The sequence below is a fragment of the Harmonia axyridis genome, chromosome 3 (genome assembly GCF_914767665.1).
Source record: "Harmonia axyridis chromosome 3, icHarAxyr1.1, whole genome shotgun sequence".
Taxonomy (NCBI): Eukaryota; Metazoa; Arthropoda; class Insecta; order Coleoptera; family Coccinellidae; genus Harmonia; species Harmonia axyridis.
Genome location: NC_059503.1, coordinates 1544494 through 1566805, shown reverse-complemented (window position 1 = coordinate 1566805; position 22312 = coordinate 1544494). Strand labels below are relative to the sequence as shown.

At 35.2% G+C, this 22312-nt stretch overlaps 3 protein-coding genes across 5 annotated transcripts; 1 reads left to right on the top strand and 2 right to left on the bottom strand.

Moving 5' to 3' along the window:
• Positions 1-20: 20 nt before the first annotated feature.
• Positions 21-9608, top strand: LOC123676639 (kanadaptin). Its single transcript, XM_045612715.1, has 9 exons — positions 21-393; positions 450-660; positions 713-851; positions 2292-2520; positions 2775-3095; positions 3153-3307; positions 8345-8936; positions 9030-9220; positions 9319-9608. Exons 1-9 carry the CDS (start codon positions 126-128, stop codon positions 9556-9558), a joined length of 2346 nt encoding a protein of 781 aa, XP_045468671.1. The 5' UTR covers positions 21-125; the 3' UTR covers positions 9559-9608.
• On the bottom strand, positions 3660-7297 carry LOC123676640 (cysteine-rich with EGF-like domain protein 2). The gene is made up of 2 exons (XM_045612716.1): positions 6658-7297; positions 3660-5344 (listed from the first exon to the last, which is right to left on the bottom strand). Exons 1-2 carry the CDS (start codon positions 7173-7175, stop codon positions 4834-4836), a joined length of 1029 nt encoding a protein of 342 aa, XP_045468672.1. The 5' UTR covers positions 7176-7297; the 3' UTR covers positions 3660-4833.
• Positions 9597-22007, bottom strand: LOC123676643 (tenascin-like). 3 transcript variants are annotated; one of them, XM_045612720.1, is made up of 5 exons: positions 21860-22007; positions 11133-11338; positions 10587-10724; positions 10396-10527; positions 9597-9748 (listed from the first exon to the last, which is right to left on the bottom strand). In XM_045612720.1, exons 2-5 carry the CDS (start codon positions 11311-11313, stop codon positions 9621-9623), a joined length of 579 nt encoding a protein of 192 aa, XP_045468676.1. In that variant the 5' UTR covers positions 11314-11338; positions 21860-22007; the 3' UTR covers positions 9597-9620. The 3 variants fall into 3 exon arrangements, with proteins under 3 accessions (XP_045468676.1, XP_045468678.1, XP_045468677.1); XM_045612722.1 differs by having other exon boundaries at positions 21809-21988; XM_045612721.1 differs by lacking the exon at positions 21860-22007 and adding an exon at positions 11647-11751.
• Positions 22008-22312: the final 305 nt, after the last annotated feature.

Genomic DNA, 22312 nt, shown 5'->3' with positions numbered 1-22312 from the left:
TTTTTTCAGATCATAGAGTATAATCTGATTAGGCGCTGTTGTTGCCTATCTCCATCTATTTAGGTTATGTTGATGTTTAAAAATTTTTGTTTCGTTCGAATTTCGTTAGTAAATATTTGTATATTATGGATATCGATGAAATAGGAACTGAATCACAGGAAAATAAATTGAATCAAGCTATTAAAACTACCAATGACGATGAATCAAAAAAAGATAATGAAACCAACGATAAAACAGTAATTTCCACATTCAAAAAACCACTATTAGTCGGAAAAATTGGCCGATTACCTAAAAAATTGAAAACCATACATACAGCGGATAGTGATGCACTTGAAACATCTGATGATTCAGTAAATATTACAGAAATCACTCAAGATGAGGTTATTTCAAAACGTAAGATGCTTAGCTATAAAGTTATTCTTTATTGATTTGAAATTTTATATTCTTAGCGGAAACTACGCCAAAAATTGATACTTTGAGTATACAGTACAAAGAACCAATTTGGTCAGGTCTACCAAAATCTACAGCCCAAAGTTATAATTTTGAAATTTTAAAAGATGGAAGTATTATCGATACAATAAATTTAAATAACAAATCATACTGGGTGTTTGGTAGATTGGCGAACTGTGATATTCCTATGCAGCATCCAACAATATCAAGGTAAATTTTTCATCATTATTATAGTTTTCTTCTAATGACAAACATATTAAAGGTATCATGCTGTACTTCAATACCGTTCTGAACCAGATGAAACACACGCAGTTGGATTTTACATCTATGACCTTGGTAGTACACATGGCACTTTTTTGAATAAGAATAAATTGAGACCTAGGGTGTATGTTAGAATTCAGGTAAGCGCTTCATTTAATTTTTTTATTTATAAATCTTCTCTGATAGATTTTCTTCACCTAAGGTATTTTTCATTGAAGAACAAATATAAAAGTGAAAAATTAACTACAAAATTTAGATTTTCACGTGTGTACAAACTAAGTTATAAATTTCAACAGTAGTTTTTTCTACTACTTCTTTTCGTTCCCAAAACTCTTGGTAGAAGAATAAAGACCCTCATCTATGATTTTCAAATTATTCACGACATCTTTGAGAGCACTTTGATAATCTTGGGGCCCCTCATCTTCTTGAATTGGTTCTTTTGGTGTCATCTGAAGTGTTTCAATCTTTCCTTTTAATTCCTCTAAGTAACTGTTCATTTCATCTTTATTTTTGTACTTCTCCTTATTATTGAGATAATCTTCATAATCTTCCTCCTGTTGCTCCATGATTTTTCTCTGATAAGAAAATCGTAAGTTCTCTATAGATGATTTCATTTGATTCAAAAAGTTGGTGCTGCTATTCAATCTCTCACGAAGACTTTCAAACTGATTCTCGACATCTTTATTCTTCTCTTTCGCCATTTCCTTCATCTCCTCGGTTTTCCTAAAAAGCGCCCTTATTCTCTGAAAAGAAGCCGATGAATCTGCTTCACCGTCAGATTCATCATTGGGTTTTGCACTTTTTTTGTTTTTCCCCTTATTTGAACTGTTTTTCGGTTCTTTCAACTCCTGGTTTTTCAGTTGCTTCAGTTCTTTTTCTGTAGATTGCATGGTTCTGTCTTGAGAGTTTACAGATTAATGTTTAAAATTCGTTTTGTCTGTCAAATACGGTTGCCCAGTGAAATGTTTAATCAATAGATTTGTTCGAAGCTATGGTGACAACATTCTTTGTTTACTATTGTTGTGGAAACTTGTTGACATTGTTCATTGTGGCTCATTTTGGATAAAACACTGCTAATTTTACACTTTGGTTCATCATTTCCTCCTATCTCATAGAATATTCAAATGATTGAAAAGAGACTTTATAAAATTCAAAAAAATATTAATTGCGCCATTATATGTTTTAAATTTAGTTTAGTTTGTTCAAGTAGTCGAATTTTAGTAGATTTAGATTTTAGTAGATACGAATTTTTCACAATTTAATTCTTTAGTTTTTGCCTTCAAAATCCATTGATCATGTTCTTGAGACAGGAAGTTCAAATGAGTATAGTATCCGATTTTTAAATCTAAATTCACGAGAATAGCTCCAATTGTTTCCAAGAAGAAATCTGGACAACAGGCTGTATTTGTTTTTATTCATCCAAAACATCCAAGGGGAGTTAAACATTTTTTTCTCAAACGATTCCGAAGTTTCATCATTGGAAATAATAATAGTAGTATCCTCCTTTTGGATTTCTATAAAATTTTGTTTTTTAATCTGGAAATAATATTTATGAGATTATCTCTAAAATATAATTTCAGGTAGGTCATATACTCAAACTAGGTTGTAGCACTAGAAGTTACCTTCTCAATGGACCTGAGGAAGATACAGAACAAGAGTCAGAATTATCTGTTACAGAACTCAAACAGAAACGAAAAGAAGAATTAGAGAAAAGGGAACGAGAAAGAATAGAAGAACTTCAGCGTATTGAACAAGAGAATGAAGAGAAAAAGAAAAAAGAAGAAGAAAGAGGCATTGATTGGGGATTAGGTAATATTTTGAGGTTATTGCATTAGGTAATCCAGAGAACTGTCAAAAATAAAATTCAATATAGCGGCAGGTAGTAGGCAATCCAGAGATAGTACATCATGTACGTTTGTATTAGTTGAAATAAAATTCCAACAGCACTAAACCATAAATAAAATTAGTTAACTTACAAACTGTGGTTTTGCCATCCAACACATCTAGACTGCCTAATACAAGTTAAGTTTAAGTTAGGTTATGAACCAACAATTAACTTTCAGGAGAGGATGCGGATGAGGAAACAGATATTTCGGAAAACCCTTTTGCGCAGTCTAATAATGAGGACTTATACCTAGACGATCCCAAAAAAACACTAAGAGGCTTCTTCGAAAGAGAAGGTTTGAATTTGGAATACGAATGTTCGGAGCAAGGTATGGGACAGTTTCTGTGTAAAGTGGAATTACCCATTGATGATGAAAAGGGGAGACCAATCTACGCTGAAATAATACACAAGGGTAAAAAGAAAGAAGCTGTGGTACAATGTGCCTTGGAAGCTTGCAGAATATTGGATAGATATGGGCTGTTGAGACAGGCTGTTCACGGTAAGTTTGAACACAACATCTAAGTGAGGTTAGGTGGATAAATATTTTAAATTGCAGAATCGAGAAAAAGGAAGGCAAAGGATTGGGCAGAGAATGATTATTATGACAGTGATGATGACACATTCCTGGATAGGACTGGAGAGATAGAAAAGAGAAGAGAAAAAAGAATGAATGCAAAGAATCCTAAGAAGGCAGAAACCTATGAGAGTTTGGTGAGTACAGATTACAGACTATAAGAGTATATTATCCCAAGGAAAATTTCTTTTTGATATTAATTTATTTCTTTTCATTACAATTTTAACAACAATTTCACTGGAAAACTATTGCTTTTAGATATTTTAACAGATATGTAGTTTTCAAGTTTTTATAGATTAACCAATTTTCTCTCAACAACTGCCAACATAATATAATGGAGAATTTTATTGTGATGGTAATTAAAACAATATTCCGACATTTTTGTCTAATAGAACCAAAAAGGATTTGTCTGGTTTTTGATAAAAATTTCATGATAAATAAACATGATAAATTTAAATAAATAAAATATCTATTTTGGTTAGGTTTAGTTAGTAGGTATTGCTTTTTTGAAAAATTTTAATTCAACACAGAAGAAGCTAAACAAAATTGGTTCTAATACCAGGGTTTTATACATTGCTATCAAATTTCTGATGATGTCACTGAGCTCCTGAAAAGTTTGAGTGACCACTGTGTTAGTCGCGAAATCCGAATCCAATGGACAACATTTCTTCACTAAGGAATGTTGAACACTCAAATTTCAAGACTAATAATTGATAATAATAATATATAATAATTCTAAATACAATTATATAAAAAAAGGTTAGTATATAGTTTTTCATATATTATTATAATACTAAACTCACACTCATAGAAAATAGGTGTATTCGTCCTCTTATTAGCTGACACTAATACGTTTAATTCTGTTATTCTATAAAAAACCGAAATAAAAAACGAAGATCACATTACGTGCAATTACTAAATAGACACAGTGGCGACAAGGGGTCCTAAATATGTCAAAATGTTTGAATTGTGGTTCAAGTACGTTTTTTGTCAAAATGTACAGCAAACTTTAGTTTGCTTCTTAGAACGATAATCTAACTGACAAAAAAAGTATGTCGTTAAATGTACAATGCTCTTAAAAGCTTCGAAAACTCGATTAATTAAAACTTAAAAGTTTTAATTAATCTAAGAAGTCTAATGATGAGGATGTCAATATAAAAGTCTATTTTTTTTATAGTGCCAAATATTATACATCATATTGAACTTCCATTTCATGAATTTTTCAATTGATCTTTTGTAGCTTTCAAAACTAATTCTTTGTATTCTCTTGTTAAAGGCCAGTTCCATTATCGAAATTAAAGTCCATCAAAATTTCAATTTCTATGAAATATTACCAGATGCAAGCAATAAATCACTAGTTCTCATAATAGCCAACCCTAGAAAACTTGTCAGTTACGCATAAAAGGAAGCCACTTTGAAACTCCCTTCTAAGGTGACATTCTAATGAATAGGTCTCTACCAAAAGGAGCCTTTTCGCATGGATTATAGAACTGGACCTAACATAAACGTTACCCTAACCTCAAACAATTTGACAATAGGCGGAGCATGCTGGACTTCCTACCAATAGAAAAACGGGACCGCCTTTCACGTCACTGCCTGTACAAAGTCACGCGACCGTCCGCGCCATCTGTTGTCCTCGCCGATCACCAAAACGTCACTAGGCTCAGCTCGTGATCTTGTTCATTATCCTCTGCGCCAGTCCGTCCGTCTTCGGCGTCGGATTGGTGTTCAGCACGTATTCCGACGTCGATATGTAGACGGCCACCACGATGCCAATGATAGCGGCCAGCACGGTGTTCTTGTTGAAGATGATGCACGTGGCCACGCACAGCCCGAGATACGTCAGATACCGCGTGACGTACACGTGACGCAGTCTACTCTCGCGTTCCGCGTCGACGCACATGCCGTCGTTGAGCACGAAACCCTTGGCGCACCGGTTGCACATGTCCGGACCGTCGCCGGTGCAAGAGTGACAGGACGGGTCGCATGCTAGACACTTGAAGGAGCCCTCGTTGTTGACGCAGAACTGGTCGATGCGGCAGGGCGGTTTGGGAGCGGCGCACTCGTTGACGTCCAGGCAGCCCTTGTCCTTGTCGGTGAGCCAGCCGGTTTTGCAGACTTCGCACCCTTCGGGGCCTGGACCGTTGCAGGGACCTTTGCATGCTGGGTGGCAGCTGGTGGGAAAAAATTTGGTTGAATAGTTGGAGATGGTTTTTTTTTCTATGCGGCTAGACACTGCGGTTGCGGTCGGCCGCAATGGTGAGACTAGCCGCATAGTTTAAAGGTGCCATTAAGGACCAGTTTCATAAACGAAAGTAAAGTCTGGTTTTCCGTCAGTTCTCTTCTTTGCGAATTAAACGTTTTATATAAACCAAATTTGAGGTTAGAAGAATGTTTGAAGTGTCCTTCCTCATAAAGTTCCGATATACGCTCTATTAGTGTCACGTCACACACCGCCATTTTTGGTTCTCCTGTCAGTGTTCGGAATCCAAACAAATAAATTGTCATTCAAATTAGTACGGTGTCGTTGAAGGAATTGGCTTATTTTCATAAATAAGAGTATTTGAGGAACGATTTCAGTATTAATTGATAGACAGAAGGAACGAGGTTAATACCAGTAAGGTTGAATTCTGTACCATTCCCCAGATTTTGTATAAAGCCGTATTTATTAGTTGAACTTCAACTTCGAACTTACTGGCATTAATCTCGTGCTTTCTGTCCATCAATTAATAGTAAAATCGTTCCTCAAATAATCTTATTTATTAAAATAAGCCAATTTCTTCAATGACAACGTACTAATTTGAATGACAATTTGTTTGTTTGGATTCTGTACACTGACAGGAGAACCAAAAATGGCGGTGTGTGACGTCATCACTAATAGAGCGTATAGAGGACCTTCATTAACTTTCACTTATGTTAACTGTTACTGATATGTATGAAATGTGACGTTTTAAGAGGGAAAACCACCACGTGTTGCTCAGTTCAAAACAAAATTAAAGATATCTCTTCTTCCAAATCACCGATTTTTATGGGGTTTTTCTTAAACAATAATTTACATGGAAGAAAATAAATATTTTTAATTTGCGAATGAAGAAAAGAAATAGTAACTTTTCGTTTTTCGCAAAATACGCCTTATGATTTGTTCTTTGCACGAAGCACCGTTATATTTTTAAGATATTCGTCAAAAAAAACCTACGAAAAATCATTACAAAAGAGGTAGAATTATAATTTCGTGAGAATCGTCGTACAGGGCTGCCTCCTACTTAATTGTTTCGAAAAAAGAAAGAAGATAATGTGAATGTACAAAGTTTGGTCATTGCAGGAGCGCCAGAGAGGAAATGAATGGGTACCAAATTTTGACTGCTACGCGAAAAACCGCGTGGTGGTAATCCCTCTTAACGATATTCCACAAAATATACTCAATTTCCATTCTAAGGAGAATTCCCAATTCTTACTAAGTTAGGTTACCAGGTTAGGTTACACTCACCCGGTGCACAGCAGTTTTTTGTCGTCCTGATACGCCACGAAGTATCCTGATAAGCAACTGTCACACCTGTCACCCCCATAACCTTCGTCGCAATGACAACCACCATTTCCCTTCCTGGTGCCAGCCCCTTTGCACTTGCCGTTGTTGTGACACACGTCGTCGGGGTAACCTTCACATTGCACGCAGTCCGGTCCGTAATGGTTCTCCGGGCAGCACAACTTAACCTCTTCGATGCAGAAGTGGCGGAACACGTCGGAAGGTTGTTCTTTCTGCTTCTCCTCCGACCACCACCGGTTCAAAGCCTCTGAGTGTTGCTCAGCGAAGGAGAGACACTGGTCCCTACCTTCCACCACATCCAGACAGAGCTTCTCAGGCGTCTTGGCCTTCTGGTTCTTGTTGAAGCTGTCGACGAACACCTTGCACGACTTACAAGGAGGAAATTGTTTTTTGTAGAGGGATTCTTTGCCGGCTGAGGCTACAGCCGATATTGCTAGTAGTTTCAAGAGTAGGCGATTCATGGTTGTTAGCTGTTTGGCATGACGGAACGACGGACGTCAATTAAAGCTTTGTTTTGGGAGAGGACGGGACGAGAGAGAGCAGGGTGTATTTTGAATCGATACGGTACGGACCTGCGCAGTTTGAGTGGGAGGGTTTTAGTTCGAAGCGGGGCGTAGTTCGGATCGCTGGGATTTGAAGTTCTGTGGTTCGAAGGTCGGTGTTGGGATGAACTACGATGACGTAACCGTTTGAGGGGATTCTATGGTTGATTTGATTTTATAGTAATGACATTTACGATTTCCGCTATATTTAATTGACGCATAAATGAATGAGCGCTTCAATGCTTTTTCACCGTTTGGTAATATTCGTCGTTCACATCTTTTTGACCCAATAAAATTCAAGAAAACTGTTGAAAGAAATTAAATAAAAAAAAAATTCGAAATTAATTGAATATTAGGGCTTTTAAGTTTTTGTTCGTGTGTTCCTAAATTGGAGGAGCAAACGTAAATGACAGATTCCTCGGATCATTTTGAGGAAAGAAGAAGTCCTATAAACAAACTCTTTGTTTTTAAAGTACAGAATGTTTCTTGTACTCCTTTATTTTTGTAATGATTGAGGTGTGAAAGTTTGATTTTTTTTCAAGTTTCCTTCTCATAGCACCTTCCCTTCATAGGATATTTAGCTTTAATTTGGCATAGATATTCCAAATCAAAGTTTTCATCATGTGATATGCTAATCTACAGGGTGATAATTTTTCTGGAACAGTGGCCGTTTCTTTCCTCCTTTTTTTTTTTGATGGACCACTGGTTGCTTCAGAAAAATGTAAAAAGAAACTTTGGTTTCTTGTAGTTTTATAGTATTTGCTACCGCTCTCGATAAAAACAATTCAACCAATTCTCTAGTAATGTATTGGTTTTGGTACTTATTCACCCAATCTTTAGCAAAGATCAATATAGATTCGATAAACTGGTATACTCACCACAAAAAAGTAGATCTAGAAGAAATACCCAGTATCTCGAAAACAAAGCATATGCATTTGGATTTCAAAATTCCCTCTAGCAAAATGCATTTCTGAACAATTTTTGTTGCGTCTGTGTGTGTATGTGTTCTACGATTCTCATCCGATTTCAGTGAAATCTGAAAATAAAATTATAGACCCGCTTTCAACGCCCTCTTTCGTCGTTTTCAGATGGAGAAAGAGCGCGAGCTCGCAGACTCCGTCAATAAGATGGAAAAACAGCTGTTGGAAGCTCAAGAGAAAGCCAAGAAATCGAACAGCGCCCCATCTGAAGAAGACTCTTTGGATGCCTTCATGAAGGACCTGAAGGACTCCAAACCAGACAAGACCGCCATCAGCAAGCTCAAGGTTGAGCTGGCCAAGCTCAAACAGGAACACGCCAAGGTTATCAAGTTGGTGAACATAGCGAAACCGGCTAGTATGCCGCCTCTGGTAGCTAAATACTCCACTGATGCTGCAGGTCAGAGCAATAAGAGCAAGGTACTTCCTGTGTTTGGAAAAAGGAAGAAGGTACCGGTTGTGGTTCAGCAGAAAACAACGACTGTCGATAGAATGGAAGAGGATGAAGAAGAAGAAATTGACAGAGAGGATTCGAACACAGATAAGAACGTGGATGACGTTTGTGAACCAGAGAACATTGAAAGTATAGCTGTCGTTGAGGAAGATTCAGAAGAAAAATCGGAATTTGGTCTAATTAAACCCAAATTAGTCGAGGAAGTCAAACTGAAGACTAGTGAGGAGTTGAGGAAACTTCCATTTAAAGGTGGGTAAATTTATCAAGAATGGTATTGCCTATGGTTCAAATTTTGTTCTGTGTGATCTCAGATCAGATTACTATAGATTTTTGATATTGCAGATGAAATAAGAAACCTTTGTAATGGGATATATGATAGAGTTGAAAAATTATCTGAGCGAATTTCTTGTTCATGTGAACCAAAAAGCAAAAAACAGAATTTGGAGAAACTATTTTCAATTGTCAAAAAAGCAGAGGAAACAATACTAGAAGACTTAAAAGAAATTGAATTGGAAGTTACTGAAAAGTCTGAGGTGAGCATCTGAAAATTTCGTTTTCAAATGAACATTTTTTTTAGGTTTTCATTTGTAAATTTCGTGGTTACAAACAATAATAAAAATTTCTTTTTTAGGTTGTAAATAACGATTCTGGTAAGGTTAAACCTACGACTAACATGGAAAATACAACAGATGATGCAACAAAAAGGAAGAAAAATCAAAGAAGAATTCAGCAAAGGGTGGAAAAGGCAGAAATAGAAAAGCGAAAAGGTTATGAGGAAGACGCCAAAAAAGAAGACTACAACATGTGGGTACCCCCTAAAGATCAAACAGGAGACGGAAAAACTAAACTCAATGAAAAATTTGGATATTGATTATTATGTAAATATTAATTTTTTAGAATTAATAAAGATATTTTTATGTACAAAATATTTATTTACAAATATAAAAATAGAAGTATATACAATAAAATAGAAACATTTTTTAAAGCTGCACTGGACTGAACTGCCACTGGAGATTGCATCACGGCTATTGGTGGTGTTTCAACAGGAAACAATGGATCCACTGTGGAAAAAATTTCATTAATCTTTCAATTTCATGCCAATTTTACCAATTGGGTGTAGAATTAATTTTTTTGTAGGCTTATGTTATAGTCTTGTCAATTTATAATGGATCTAACTTCGAAATTTGAATCACATTTTAAGATTTTTAATTAGTTACGTTTTACTGCATCAGGAATAGCAGAATAACTTTTAGAACATCGTTAAAATCAACAAATAAAAAATAAAATTTAAAAATAATTTAACTGTCAAGAAGGAATGGCGTTTTTTTGCAAGTTCTGACTATTCCTGAAACAAGAAATGCAATTCATTAACATAGCCGAACTGGTTTATTTGACACTAGACGTTCGTATAGGTAATTTTTTTTAAGGTTATGTCAAGTTGACGTCTACTTGAAAGATATCATTCTTGATCCACAAAAGTTGTGCTGCATTGGAAAGAAAATTTAATATGAAATTCAGAAATTCGATATTCAAAAGCTGCATGTCTAAGCGTTCAATATAAATTTTAGATTTCATATGTAATTGAGCATTATGTTTTTTTGATCATTATATTTCTGATGATCAGTTGCTCTGCACAGAAATAAAAAAGAAATTTCTGGAAGTATGTCTACTGGATAACCAGTAATTAATAAACTATTGAATTATTTACCTATACATCTCCTGGTACTGTACGTTTTGTATCCTTCCTTACAGGTACACTTGTGGTTCATACATCCAATTCTCTCCACGCAATCTTGTCCACAATAACACTGGTGATCATGTTCGCAGATATCGTGTAAATCTAGAAATAAAATGAAGATCAGTTTTCACCATCCTACCGACTAGATTAGCTCGCAATACCCTTGTTTTTCACGCATTGCTTTTTGTGTAAGTGATGGAACGGCCTGCAGACGCATCTCCTATTCTTGCAAGTGCTCTTATTGCCTAATAAGGAATGGCATTGTTCTTTCCTAGTACACTCTATAGATTCCGAGGCAACTGCAAAAAGAAGATTTCTTTCTTATTACGTTGAATGGATTCTATTGAGTTGTCGCGTCGATTCAAGAAGCGATTACTCAGAATCAACAGAGATGAATTCATACGTCAGATTCTTGGGAATATTGCTAACTGGCTGTACTACTTGATTTCGAATTCAAATGAGTGAAATGTCTGTGGTCCGGAAAGGAATTGAAATATCATAGATTTCGAAGAATCTGACACAGAGAAGAATGGAACATAAATATTTATTAGATCACAAAACTTCGATGACAGTAACATCGATATTCCCAATATTGTGATTTGTCAAGTAATTGTGAAGTTCATTTTTTCGATAATCTTTCAAAGATTAGAAATATTGGGAATATAGAAATTCCCTAATATTAAACAAGAAAGCTTTAATTATCTTACCGTGAACGCAACTGTCGTAAACTGTAATAAAGTTGTCCCTACATAAACATGTACCATTTACGCAATGTGTATCAAAAGTGCCACATTCTTCGTTGGAAGCACAAGGACCGTTCAAAGGTGATCCTATGGTGTGGTCAAGAACGACAATAACCATTACAAGGTATGAACTTAGATTGAGCATCTGGTCTTGAGTAGGTGTCTGAAGTCTGAAAAAAATCAACTTTAGCTTCATCTCCTGATTTTCTAATAGACGTATTTGTAGTAAAGAAATTGGATATTTACATTTCAAATCAAGAAATCAAATTCTAATAGGTTTAGGAGGTTTTTGGCCAGCTGCACCATTCGCGTGAACATTGATTAAAATTTAAACATTGATTACATTCTGATTTCTCTTGAGAAATCAGAAAATTAATCAATGTTTAGGCAAATGGTGCAACTAGCTATTACAATTCATTATTTCAAATAAAATTCAAAGGTTAAACGATGCATTCCTTCGTAAAACTTGTGTTGTTACCATTTTAGAATCTTCTATGGTTATTTAAATTTGAGCACAGAATAAATTAACGGTCCGTATTATTCTCTATAAATATTTAGCAAAAAAAAAGTAAATGATGATGAGTCCAATCAACTCAACAGATACCGTATAGCAAGGATCGTTGAGAATGTTGGTTGGGCATTTACACAATCCGAAAAATTCCAATTAAGAGGAGAAATCCAGAAACACTTGCTACAATCAGTCAAAACAAAGCGTACACTCACACTGTCTGCTCAACGCCTCGAGAAAAGTCATTTATCCTACGTTCCTTTCTTTTTAGGCGCACGCTGTAGCGTTGTAGTTGAATATAAATAAACATTTAACTCTATTAGATGAATTGTCCGTTTAATGCGTTACTTGACATTTGTTTTCTTAAACATACCGTACCTATTATTTGGAAGAATGAGGGAAAGTTTTGGAAGCCCATTTAAGCTGCGGTATTAGTAGGATTTCCTGTAAAAAATATTGGGCCAGACAGCTGTATCACCTTTTAAGGAATTTGGAGATTTTAATCCTTACGTCGACCTATCTGCTTACACCAAACGTGCATCAGGATTATGTATGAGAAAGATGAACTAGAGGCATTTATAACTGATGACAAAAAAAAAATAGAAAAGAACTGAAGTCAGAATCTATAGCAAACTGTAATTATTGTTTTATGCAGAATCACAATCTGAAGTTTGTCACACTTATTCACTCACACCCTGTATATTGAGTTATAATTAGTCAACTGATTTGCAAAATTACAATCCGTTAAAACATAACGGGTGTTTTTTTCGAGGTATATAACTTTAAGTTGGCATTACTGCTCAAGATGGCTACCGATTTAACAGCTGTCAAGTGATTTATTTTCAGTTTGGTTTGGCATTTCATCATGAATAGACTCACGCCTGAACAACGCTTGCAAATACTCGAAAATAATGGTTCTGTGCGGAATACGTATCGCGCACTACGTCCATTTTCTTTTGTTTAGCGATGAAGCTCACTTCTGGTTGAATGGCTACGTCGACAAACAAAACTGCCGCATTTGGAGTGAAGATAATCCTCAAGTGCATGTCGAAACACGGTTACATCCAGAAAAACTGACTGTTTGGTGCGCTTTATGGGCTGTTGGAATCATTGGTCCGTACTTCTTCAAAAACGATGATGGCCAGAACGTTACAGTCAATGGTGATCGGTATAGAGCCATGATTACTAACTTTTTCATTCCTGAATGGAACAACCATGATGTCCAGGAGCTGTGGTTCCAACAAGACGGCGCAACATGTCACACAGCTCGTGCCACAATCGATTTATTGAAAGACACGTTTGGTGACCGCCTAATTTCACGTTTTGGACCTGTGAATTGGCCTCCAAGATCTTGTGATTTAACACCGCTAGACTACTTTCTGTGGGGCTATGTACAGTCATTGGTCTATGCGGATAAGCCACAAACCCTTGACCATTTGGAAGACAACATTCGCCATGTTATTGCCGATATACGGCCACAAATGTTGGAAAAAGTCATCGAAATTTGGACGTCCAGATTGGACTACATCCGAGCCAGCCGTGGCGGTCATATGCCAGAAATCATATTTAAAATGTAATGCCACAAGATTATCTTGCGGATAAATAAAATTCATGTTAATCGAATAATCCATCGTTGTTTTATTGCAATTTAAAGTTCTAAAGCTCTAAAAAGACACCCTTTAAAATAACGTGATACTTTTAACACAAGGATTTATCACTTATTTTGAACAATTATCTTGTGGAAACGAGAAAACCTATGAATTCAATAAATGCACGATTGAAATTTTCAATATATGCCATTATTATATTAAATCCTGTAGAACAATCTGATATCTATTTTTGACGAGCTGAGATACGGCCAAAGCAATTTTCAAAGTGAGAGAAACCATAATCATTGAATTATTCATTCATCGCTTCCACATTCTATGACGAACCATAAAGTTTATGACGCTAAACAATTTGCTCTCAACATTCTCTATACGTATTATCTGGCGTCCAGATATTCAATTGGTATAAAAGAGAAAAACTGTCCATTAGGAGATTTCATCAAGCCAGAAGCTAACGAGTTTTTGCAGATCTTGAATCGTGATTCCGCAAATATTATCCATTGACATGAAGTACGCAATGGTTAACCGCATAAAAACTTGCTGCAAATATTGGATTGTTTTCTAGGAAATTTATAGTCGCTTTACACTTAATCCGATAGTACTTGTAATGGATCTTATTGGTTTCACGGTACGTACAAATCCGATAATAATACGAGACTAACTGGTTACTGTCACAAATCGAATTGCCTCATTTTAACGATATTAATGAAATTCGCGAGTTTCTGACAGCTCACATGAATAATTCCAGTCGCAAATCTGTGCTCTAACAATGACACATAAAAAATAATTCTATGAATACCTCTATGGTCATTCCCAAAAATACGATCGATTTGTATGACAGTGCCACGTCGAAAACAATTTTAATTTCCATTTTTATTTCCGTTCGGGTCGATTAAAATTTGACTCGTGTCCACTTCGGATGCAATCAGTTATTGTTTCTTCCCCTCGCTGAAGACAGGACGCGTTCCTTGACATTCACACCACCGTCCAAATAACTATATTTATAGCCGGTTTGTGAATCTTGCAACGTGTAAATAAACAATTGTCATCCGCTTCTTGATCAGATCGTCGGGTGAATCTCATCAAGTATGCTGCGGGTTCCTTGACACAGGATATGCAAATATTTTGTCTGAAGATTGGATTTCAAATGGGTATTCAGTTGATTTAGCTACTCGTGTCATCAAACAATCAAGGGTAATTTTCAACAGCCCCAGCTCTATGTTCCCATTAGAGCTTATTCTATGAATGAATATACGGAGGGTATTCGAAAAGGATTTGACTGGATCGAAATAAAGAAGGTAATTTGATAAATAGATTGGTCGATATAAAAAAGACCTGCCAGGTGTTTCAGTAAGTTTTTTCCAGAAATATTCGACTGGACTGTTTCATTTGAGCCACCCTATATAATCCGGAATAAATATAGTGTAATAAAGAAAATTAACTGTTTTCGAGTAGAATCCTCCATCTATCATCATTTATTTAATTTGAATCACGAACCGCAAAGAATTCAATAAATTTCCCGAAGGTTTGAAGAAATAACGAGCTCAAAACTTGTCGGATTATTATTTCTATTTATACGATCATTTTTATGAATGTAAAGGGTGTTTTTTTTAGAGCTATAGAACTTTAAATTGGAATAAAACAACGATTGATTATTCGATTGACATGAATTTTATTTATCCGCAAGATAATCTTGTGGCATTACATTTTAAATATGATTTCTGGCATATGACCGCCACGGCTGGCTCGGATGTAGTCCAATCTGGACGTCCAATTTTCGATGACTTTTTCCAACATTTGTGGCCGTATATCGGCAATAACACGGTGAATGTTGTCTTCCAAATGGTCAAGGGTTTGTGGCTTATCCGCATAGAAATGACTTTACATAGCCCCACAGAAAGTAGTCTAGCGGTGTTAAATCATAAGATCTTGGAGGCCAATTCACAGGTCCAAAACGTGAAATTAGGCGGTCACCAAACGTGTCTTTCAATAAATCGATTGTGGCACAAGCTGTGTGATATGTTGCGCCGTCTTGTTGGAACCACAGCTCCTGGACATCATGGTTGTTCAATTCAGGAATGAAAAAGTTAGTAATCGTGGCTGTATACCGATCACCATTGACTGTAACGTTCTGACCATCATCGTTTTTGAAGAAGTACGGACCAATGATTCCACCAGCCCATAAAGCGCACCAAACAGTCAGTTTTTCTGGATGCAACGGTGTATCGAAATACACTTGAAGATTAGCTTCACTCCAAATGCGGCAGTTTTGTTTGTTGACGTAGTCATTCAAACAGAAGTGCGCTTCATCGCTAAACAAAATAAAATGGACGCAGTGCGCGATACGTATTCCGCACAGAACCATTATTTTCGAAATGAAATTGCACTATTTGCAAGCGTTGTTCAGGCGCGAGTATATTCATGATGAATTGCCAAGCCAAACTGAGAATAAATTACTTGACAGCTGTTAAATCGGTCGCCATCTTGAACAGTAATTCCAACTTTAAGTTATATACCTCAAAAAAAAACACCCAATATTTTTCCAGCTGTAGCCTGCTGTGCATCTCTTTGTTGTTTCTTTTCAAAATCGTTTAGTTTATATACTTTTCATTAAAAATGTCTTTCATGTATAGGTACACTATAACAAATTTTAGTGTTCTATGAAAATGTGGGGAAACATAATTAGGCTAAACTGTCTGAAAAGAAAAGTAATAGCTTATTTACGATCCAATCCGAATCAATTTTAGTGGAATATAAAGAATTAGATGGCGCCCCTACAAATATATTATTACCATAGAAAATCAACCAAGTTCCATAGAATCGCCCGATAGCTCATAAAGTTTTTTTATGACAAACGTAGCGTTCGAACTAACCGCTTTTATAACCCGATGTACTAATTTCCATTCAGAGAAAAAAGTTTATGGTGACTATCCATCATTCCAACACATGTTTATCAGCTCCAATTGAAATCGTAACATGTTTTTACTAATAAGTGAGAGCGCCTTACATTGTAATTTATTCGAGGAAGTAGCAATTATATAGTAGGAGGCTGGTCACACCCCATTTCAATTCCGACAGATCGTATTCTGTGATATCTGAGTTTTAACAGATCGTGTTCTATGATATCATCCCAGCCCTCATGATAGATTGGACAGTAAGTAATAGGACATTTTTGAGCGCTCGTTTATTGAAACGAGGACTTTTTGTTCAGCCGGCCGAAATCACAATAACCTGGAAGTAGCTTTAGATCTCAGAATACTGCGGTTGTTGTTTTTTTTCAACATATAAATCTTTCCTACTTTATTGAAGTAACGTTTAAAGGTGGACAACTTGAAATAAAATCAACGATTCTTTATCAACACAGCGTGTTCATTTTTACGAGCATATTAATTCCTAAAGGGCCATCGTCTCACCCTGTACATCATATTTATTGCTGTAAATCGTTGTCACTTTCCGAACACAAAGGAAGAACATAACAGGGATTAGTCCGCGTTCAATTTCTGTGGTTTTCCTTAAGTACCGTCCCCCATCTAAATTAAGAGAGTTCATAAAAATGTCAAGGTAAAGTGTGTTTTGAATAGGGGGAAGGGTGCTTTAGATCCCTCCCCACTGGCATGCCGGGACTTACGGCTACCATAAAGGTTTCGGCAAAGGTGTTGCTCCCGAAGCGTGAAACTCTAATAAATTTGTTACAAATGGGGCATGCAACGATAAATTTAGACTTTGAGAGGACGTGAATGGACCTAAAATGATTTGTTTATCACCCGGGTCACTTTTGACATAATATTTTATAATTTCTATGGTCTCAATTATTGCGTTTCGATCTCAACGGGGTGCATGAGAACGAAGTTAACGGTTTCGACTTAATAAATATCTAAATTGTGTATAATTCCGAAAGTTGAAGGAGAATGTTGTCTGATATGAAAAATTAACGGGATTTTTGAACTACGTAAGATGGTACGTTGTAAATTTGTTGATTTTTATAGGTCGAGCGAAATCGTTTTTCGGTTTTAGTACTTGTTTACGTTCAAGCTATCGGAAATTAATCACTGTTCACTTTTTGAAGTGAATTATTATTATTATTTATACATTTTTTACAAATAAACTCATCATATTTTCGGAAATATCATTCGAACGATCTAACTAAGCAACTATTCAGTAAATGCAGCGCAGTTGATAAGATTTAGAAACACAAAAAACCTAATTTCTGTGGTAATCGATTATGTGGCTGTCAAAGCGAAAAAAAATTGAAAATTCAGCGGAATAATTGGCAAAGTTATTCAAAGCTTAACTTTAGTACTGAGTCTTGAAAATTAGGAGCGCGGCAAAATTTGAAATGATTGTAATTTTACCATCGATAATTATCGTTAATAAAGTTCAAAAGTTGAATTAATATTTACTTTACTTTTCCTTTGACGTCATTTTTTGTCCGGACGTCTGTTGAAGTAACTAAAGGGTGTTTTTTTTAGAGCTATAGAACTTCAAATTGCAATAAAACAACGATGGATTATTCGATTGACATGAATTTTATTTATCCGCAAGATAATCTTGTCGTATTACATTTTAAATATGATTTCTGGCATATGACCGCCACGACTGGCTCAGATGTAGTCCAATCTGGACGTCCAATTTTCAATTACTTTTTCCAACATTTGTGGCCGTATATCGGCAATAACACGGGGAATGTTGTCTTCCAAATGGTCAAGGGTTTGTGGCTTATCCGCATAGATTAATGACTTTACATAGACCCACAGATAGTATTCTAGCGGTGTTAAATCACAAGATCTTGGAGCTCAATTCAAAGGTCCAAAACGTGAAATTAGGCGGTCACCAAACGTGTCTTTCAATAAATCGATTGTGGCTCGAGCTGTGTGACATGTTGCGCCGTCTTGTTGGAACCACAGCTCCTGGACATCATGGTTGTTCAATTCAGGAATGAAAAAGTTAGTAATCATGGCTCTATACCGATCACCATTGACTGTAACGTTCTGGCCATCATCGTATTTGAAGAAGTACGGACCAATGATTCCACCAGCCCATAAAGCGCACCAAACAGTCAGTTTTTCTGGATGTAACGGTGTTTTGACATACACTTGAGGATTAACTTCACTCCAAATGCGACAGTTTTGTTTGTTGACGTAACCATTCAACCAGAAGTGCGCTTCATCGCTAAATAAAATAAAATGGACGTAGTGCGCGATACGTATTCCGCACAGAACCATTATTTTCGAAATAAAATTGCACTATTTGCAAGCGTTGTTCAGTCGTGAGTCTATTCATGATGAATAACCAAAGCAAATTGAGAATAAATCACTTGACAGCTGTAAAATCGGTTGCCATCTTGAACAGTAATGCCAACTCCAAGTTATATACCTCGAAAAAAAAACACCCTATACAACATCAAAAATATGAAATGACGTTGATAGATTGGTTATTTTCGACGGTTGCGAAAAAAATCTATTTTGATTCTGAAAGAAGCTTTTCTTTTGCCCGACGTTACGACACTGAACCCTACTAAAATTCTTTCTAAATCTAATATTTTCCGGTTGATTTGAAATATAATTCTGGAAATGGACAATTGATCACGAATCTGGACAATGCTTCTTTCATAAATCGGTTATCTGTAGAAGTTGGAAGCAATACAAGAGATTCTATGTTCTTTTAATGAGGTTTGAACCAGATAAATTAATTAATCCAATCCCCAATTAGCATCTCTTAGAAAAATCAGTTGTTCCGATAACTGTCATCGATAAATAAAACAACAGCAACAAAAAAATCGTAATCAATAGCCTTGGGTATGAGAGACTGGCAAAGATTGCCTCGCAATCGATTTCTCCATTTAAAGTTTAAGATGAAATTGGAAAATGCATCTGGGAATTCTTTTTTATCGACGCCGGTGCGTTCCACATTCCACTTTTCAACTGCACTTCGAATTAGCATTTGTTGTTTCGTAACATCAAAACATTCCGTGAATAGCCGTGATTAAAAAGTTACCTATTCTGCCTTTTAATTACTTGTTCCTCTAGTTAGAACTAACTGTTGACGATTGAATAGAATTTGTGGTTTCGATGGTTTCCTCTTTGATCCTATCTATATGCTAATTGAAAGACAGATTAGATCGATGCAACGATCTGTGATCTCGATATTCACAGAACGATATGGATATCATTTCTGTGCTACTAAAGTTCATCGAACTTCCCGATGAAAATTTGACGTTTGCAGTAAATCGACTGCAAACTGGGATGAAAAAATTGTGTTGTGACAGGTTTTTCAGTTTGTTTTAGATAGTAGTAATTGGCAATTCAAAATATAAACAAGTATCAATTACTGATATGTTGAAATAACAAACATCTCCAATTTAGATCGGGGTTGTGCTATAATGTACATTTCCGTATTTTCATCCAGTGTAGTGCTAATTGCTGCAATAAAACTCTGGATCGAGTTAAAGTTCACTGACAGCTAGGACCATATAGATAGCTTCCGGGAATGCCTTCCGTAAGTTTATTTTCATTTTCTCGTATTTCCATAGAATATCCGCGCGTTCTCGGATGAATGCATAATTCGTCTATAGAAATTCAATGAATTCGAACATTCCACTTTATCCATTCAAATTTAAAAGATAGATGGTAGATACATTAAGTATGCACAGTTAGACTTAGTTAATGGTTCATTGTTTTATAATTTTGTCCAATCGCTCGAGTAGTAATGATGATATGAGAAAATAGAAAAGCACTCAATTGAATTATTAATACGGGGGTCACCCATAAATTTTGATGAGTATTTGTTTACTGTCGTGAAATTATCACAGATCTTAATTTCTGAAAAGCAATTGTATATTCTTCAGTAGGTGGAATTAGTGTGAATTCGTATTCGAACATTATTTTTTTGTAGTTCTTTAATTACTTATAAGTTTTTCAATGAATTTCTTTCATTTTTAAAATTCATTGACCTCTAACTAGAATAATCAATACGTAATAATAAAAAAATTGTATTAATTTGGATGTTCCATTGTTTCCGAGAAAAGTATAGGTAGTTTGTTTTAGTCGATTTTTGGAATCTTTCCAGGACTATTCCAAAAGTTTCAAATCCGTTGGAATTTGAAAATTTTTTGTTTAAATTCTTATCTTTTCATTATCAAAACAATAATTTTTAAATTCAGGAAAATAATTCGTTTATAAAAAATTCATGATTAAAATCTTATCTTTTTCAATCTTCATGATGTACCTAAATATTATCTTTTCTGGAGTGGTTATGAATTTGATGACATAACTCTTCAATATAAAAATGAAAATTACAGATAGATTGTATCAAACAATATAGGTACTAGTTATCTCTATTAATTGTACGTTCTCATTTATCTATCATTCGACATCATTTATTGAAAAAAAATTAGCACTACAACTGTCACAGTTTATTATTTAGGAAAATTTTGGAAAACAATATCGATCCGTTTGCAGTTGAAAATGTTTTCTATGTTGCGTTAAGGGTAAAAGTCTGATCTGAAAATCTTAATAAACTCCAAAATACGAAATAAATTATGATATTCATTTCTGAAGGATATGAAAGAATGAAATTGAAATAACTATGGATTTTCAACTCCTACATACTATCGATGACTTTAGAGTAATGAATTATGAATATAAAAATCGGAATTTTATTTGGTATATATTTTTTTAGTAGTTAGTTGAGTCTATTGTCAAATAAAAAAATATGAAAAACCCTAGGGTTTTTTATTTTACAATAAAAAACCCTAGGGTTTTTCATATCCACTATTCTAATGTTAAACTGTGGAAATTTCAAAGGAAAATTAGAATTTCAAAAAATCATTGCAGCTAAATTATTTAAAATATGAGGGGTTTTTTAATATTATGTACATATTTAAAAAAAATTATGTATACATGATTTTAAATCAATAAGTTTTTGCTTTACTCATGATTTTGAAATTTATTTCGAAAAATTACCTAATTTTAAAACTCTAATCAGTTTTGATATTAGTTTTCTGGATTTTCAGTTTTTATCAAGATAAAAAGAAGAAAATTCCCGTACTATAACAAAGTATAATTTGTTTTGTAAGTAAGTATATGATAAGCTAATCGTTTCTTAGTGGATGACAATTATTTGAAAATAATTCATTTTGCAGAATGAAAAACCATGAAAAAACAATTCTTCCTTTCAAAAAACAGTAGCTTATCATATTCCATTGTTTTTTGGGAATTTTGCAACCTCCTTCTAAAAATTAATTTGAGCACCCTGTATATCGAAAATAAATTGAAAATGGGAAATTTCGTCTTAAAATAATACATAGATAAATCTCCTCAAATATTAAAAACATTCAATTATAAAACACCCAATAAAATCGGAAGCGATTTTCCAGCCATTCTATGACATTATTTCGAGTAATAACCCTCAGTGAAATATTTGTCTGTGTTCCCACACCACTACCCGAAAAAATCACTCAAAAACCCCTTAAATTCGATCATCGACACGCTAAAATTATGAAAAATACGAAAATACTCTATGCTCACCAAAAGCATCAACCTTGCCAGCAACAATTAAAATTCTAAAAAAAAACTCACTTCGCCAATATTCAAATTTCACGTATAATATGTGCGTGTACGATCAATTGTATCGACCACTAACACGAATGTGCGCCCGCACCAGCATAACCGACATAGAAGACTGTTAAGAGATGTGTGATTGCTTCTCTCTGATTACAGCGCGACTCGCCGAAGGAACCACAGAGCCTGGAGGGATGACACCTCTAATTCTATGCGGTCGTACGAGATGATATCTCAATCATTCTTGTTTGGTTAAGGTATGGTGGTTTTTTTAATGCCAGAAATTAGCATCGGAAATGGTTTGGTACCTCCAAATTATGGCTGGATAATGGTGGTTTCGATAATATGGCCTGGAGAGGTTGAGGATCCGTTGCATAATCAGGTGAAGCGAATTTTTGAGATGAAAACGAAAGAGTACTGACAGATTATACAGTATGAGTCAATAGTGATCGATCGGTCAATAACTCTTGG

What these genes read in the sequence shown, in the direction of transcription:
- LOC123676639 (XM_045612715.1), top strand. Translation starts at nt 126, where the DNA reads ATGGATATCGATGAAATAGGAACTGAATCACAGGAAAATAAATTGAAT. An exon ending in GGGTGTATGTTAGAATTCAG is followed by an intron (nt 852 to 2,291) that starts GTAAGCGCTTCA and finishes ATATAATTTCAG; the next exon opens with GTAGGTCATATACTCAAACT. An exon ending in AGGCATTGATTGGGGATTAG is followed by an intron (nt 2,521 to 2,774) that starts GTAATATTTTGA and finishes ATTAACTTTCAG; the next exon opens with GAGAGGATGCGGATGAGGAA.
- LOC123676640 (XM_045612716.1), bottom strand. Translation starts at nt 7,175, where the DNA reads ATGAATCGCCTACTCTTGAAACTACTAGCAATATCGGCTGTAGCCTCA. An exon ending in AAAAAACTGCTGTGCACCGG is followed by an intron (nt 5,345 to 6,657) that starts GTGAGTGTAACC and finishes TTTTCCCACCAG; the next exon opens with CTGCCACCCAGCATGCAAAG.
- LOC123676643 (XM_045612720.1), bottom strand. Translation starts at nt 11,313, where the DNA reads ATGCTCAATCTAAGTTCATACCTTGTAATGGTTATTGTCGTTCTTGAC. An exon ending in GCAATGCGTGAAAAACAAGG is followed by an intron (nt 10,528 to 10,586) that starts GTATTGCGAGCT and finishes TTTTATTTCTAG; the next exon opens with ATTTACACGATATCTGCGAA. An exon ending in CAGTACCAGGAGATGTATAG is followed by an intron (nt 9,749 to 10,395) that starts GTAAATAATTCA and finishes TTTTTTCCACAG; the next exon opens with TGGATCCATTGTTTCCTGTT.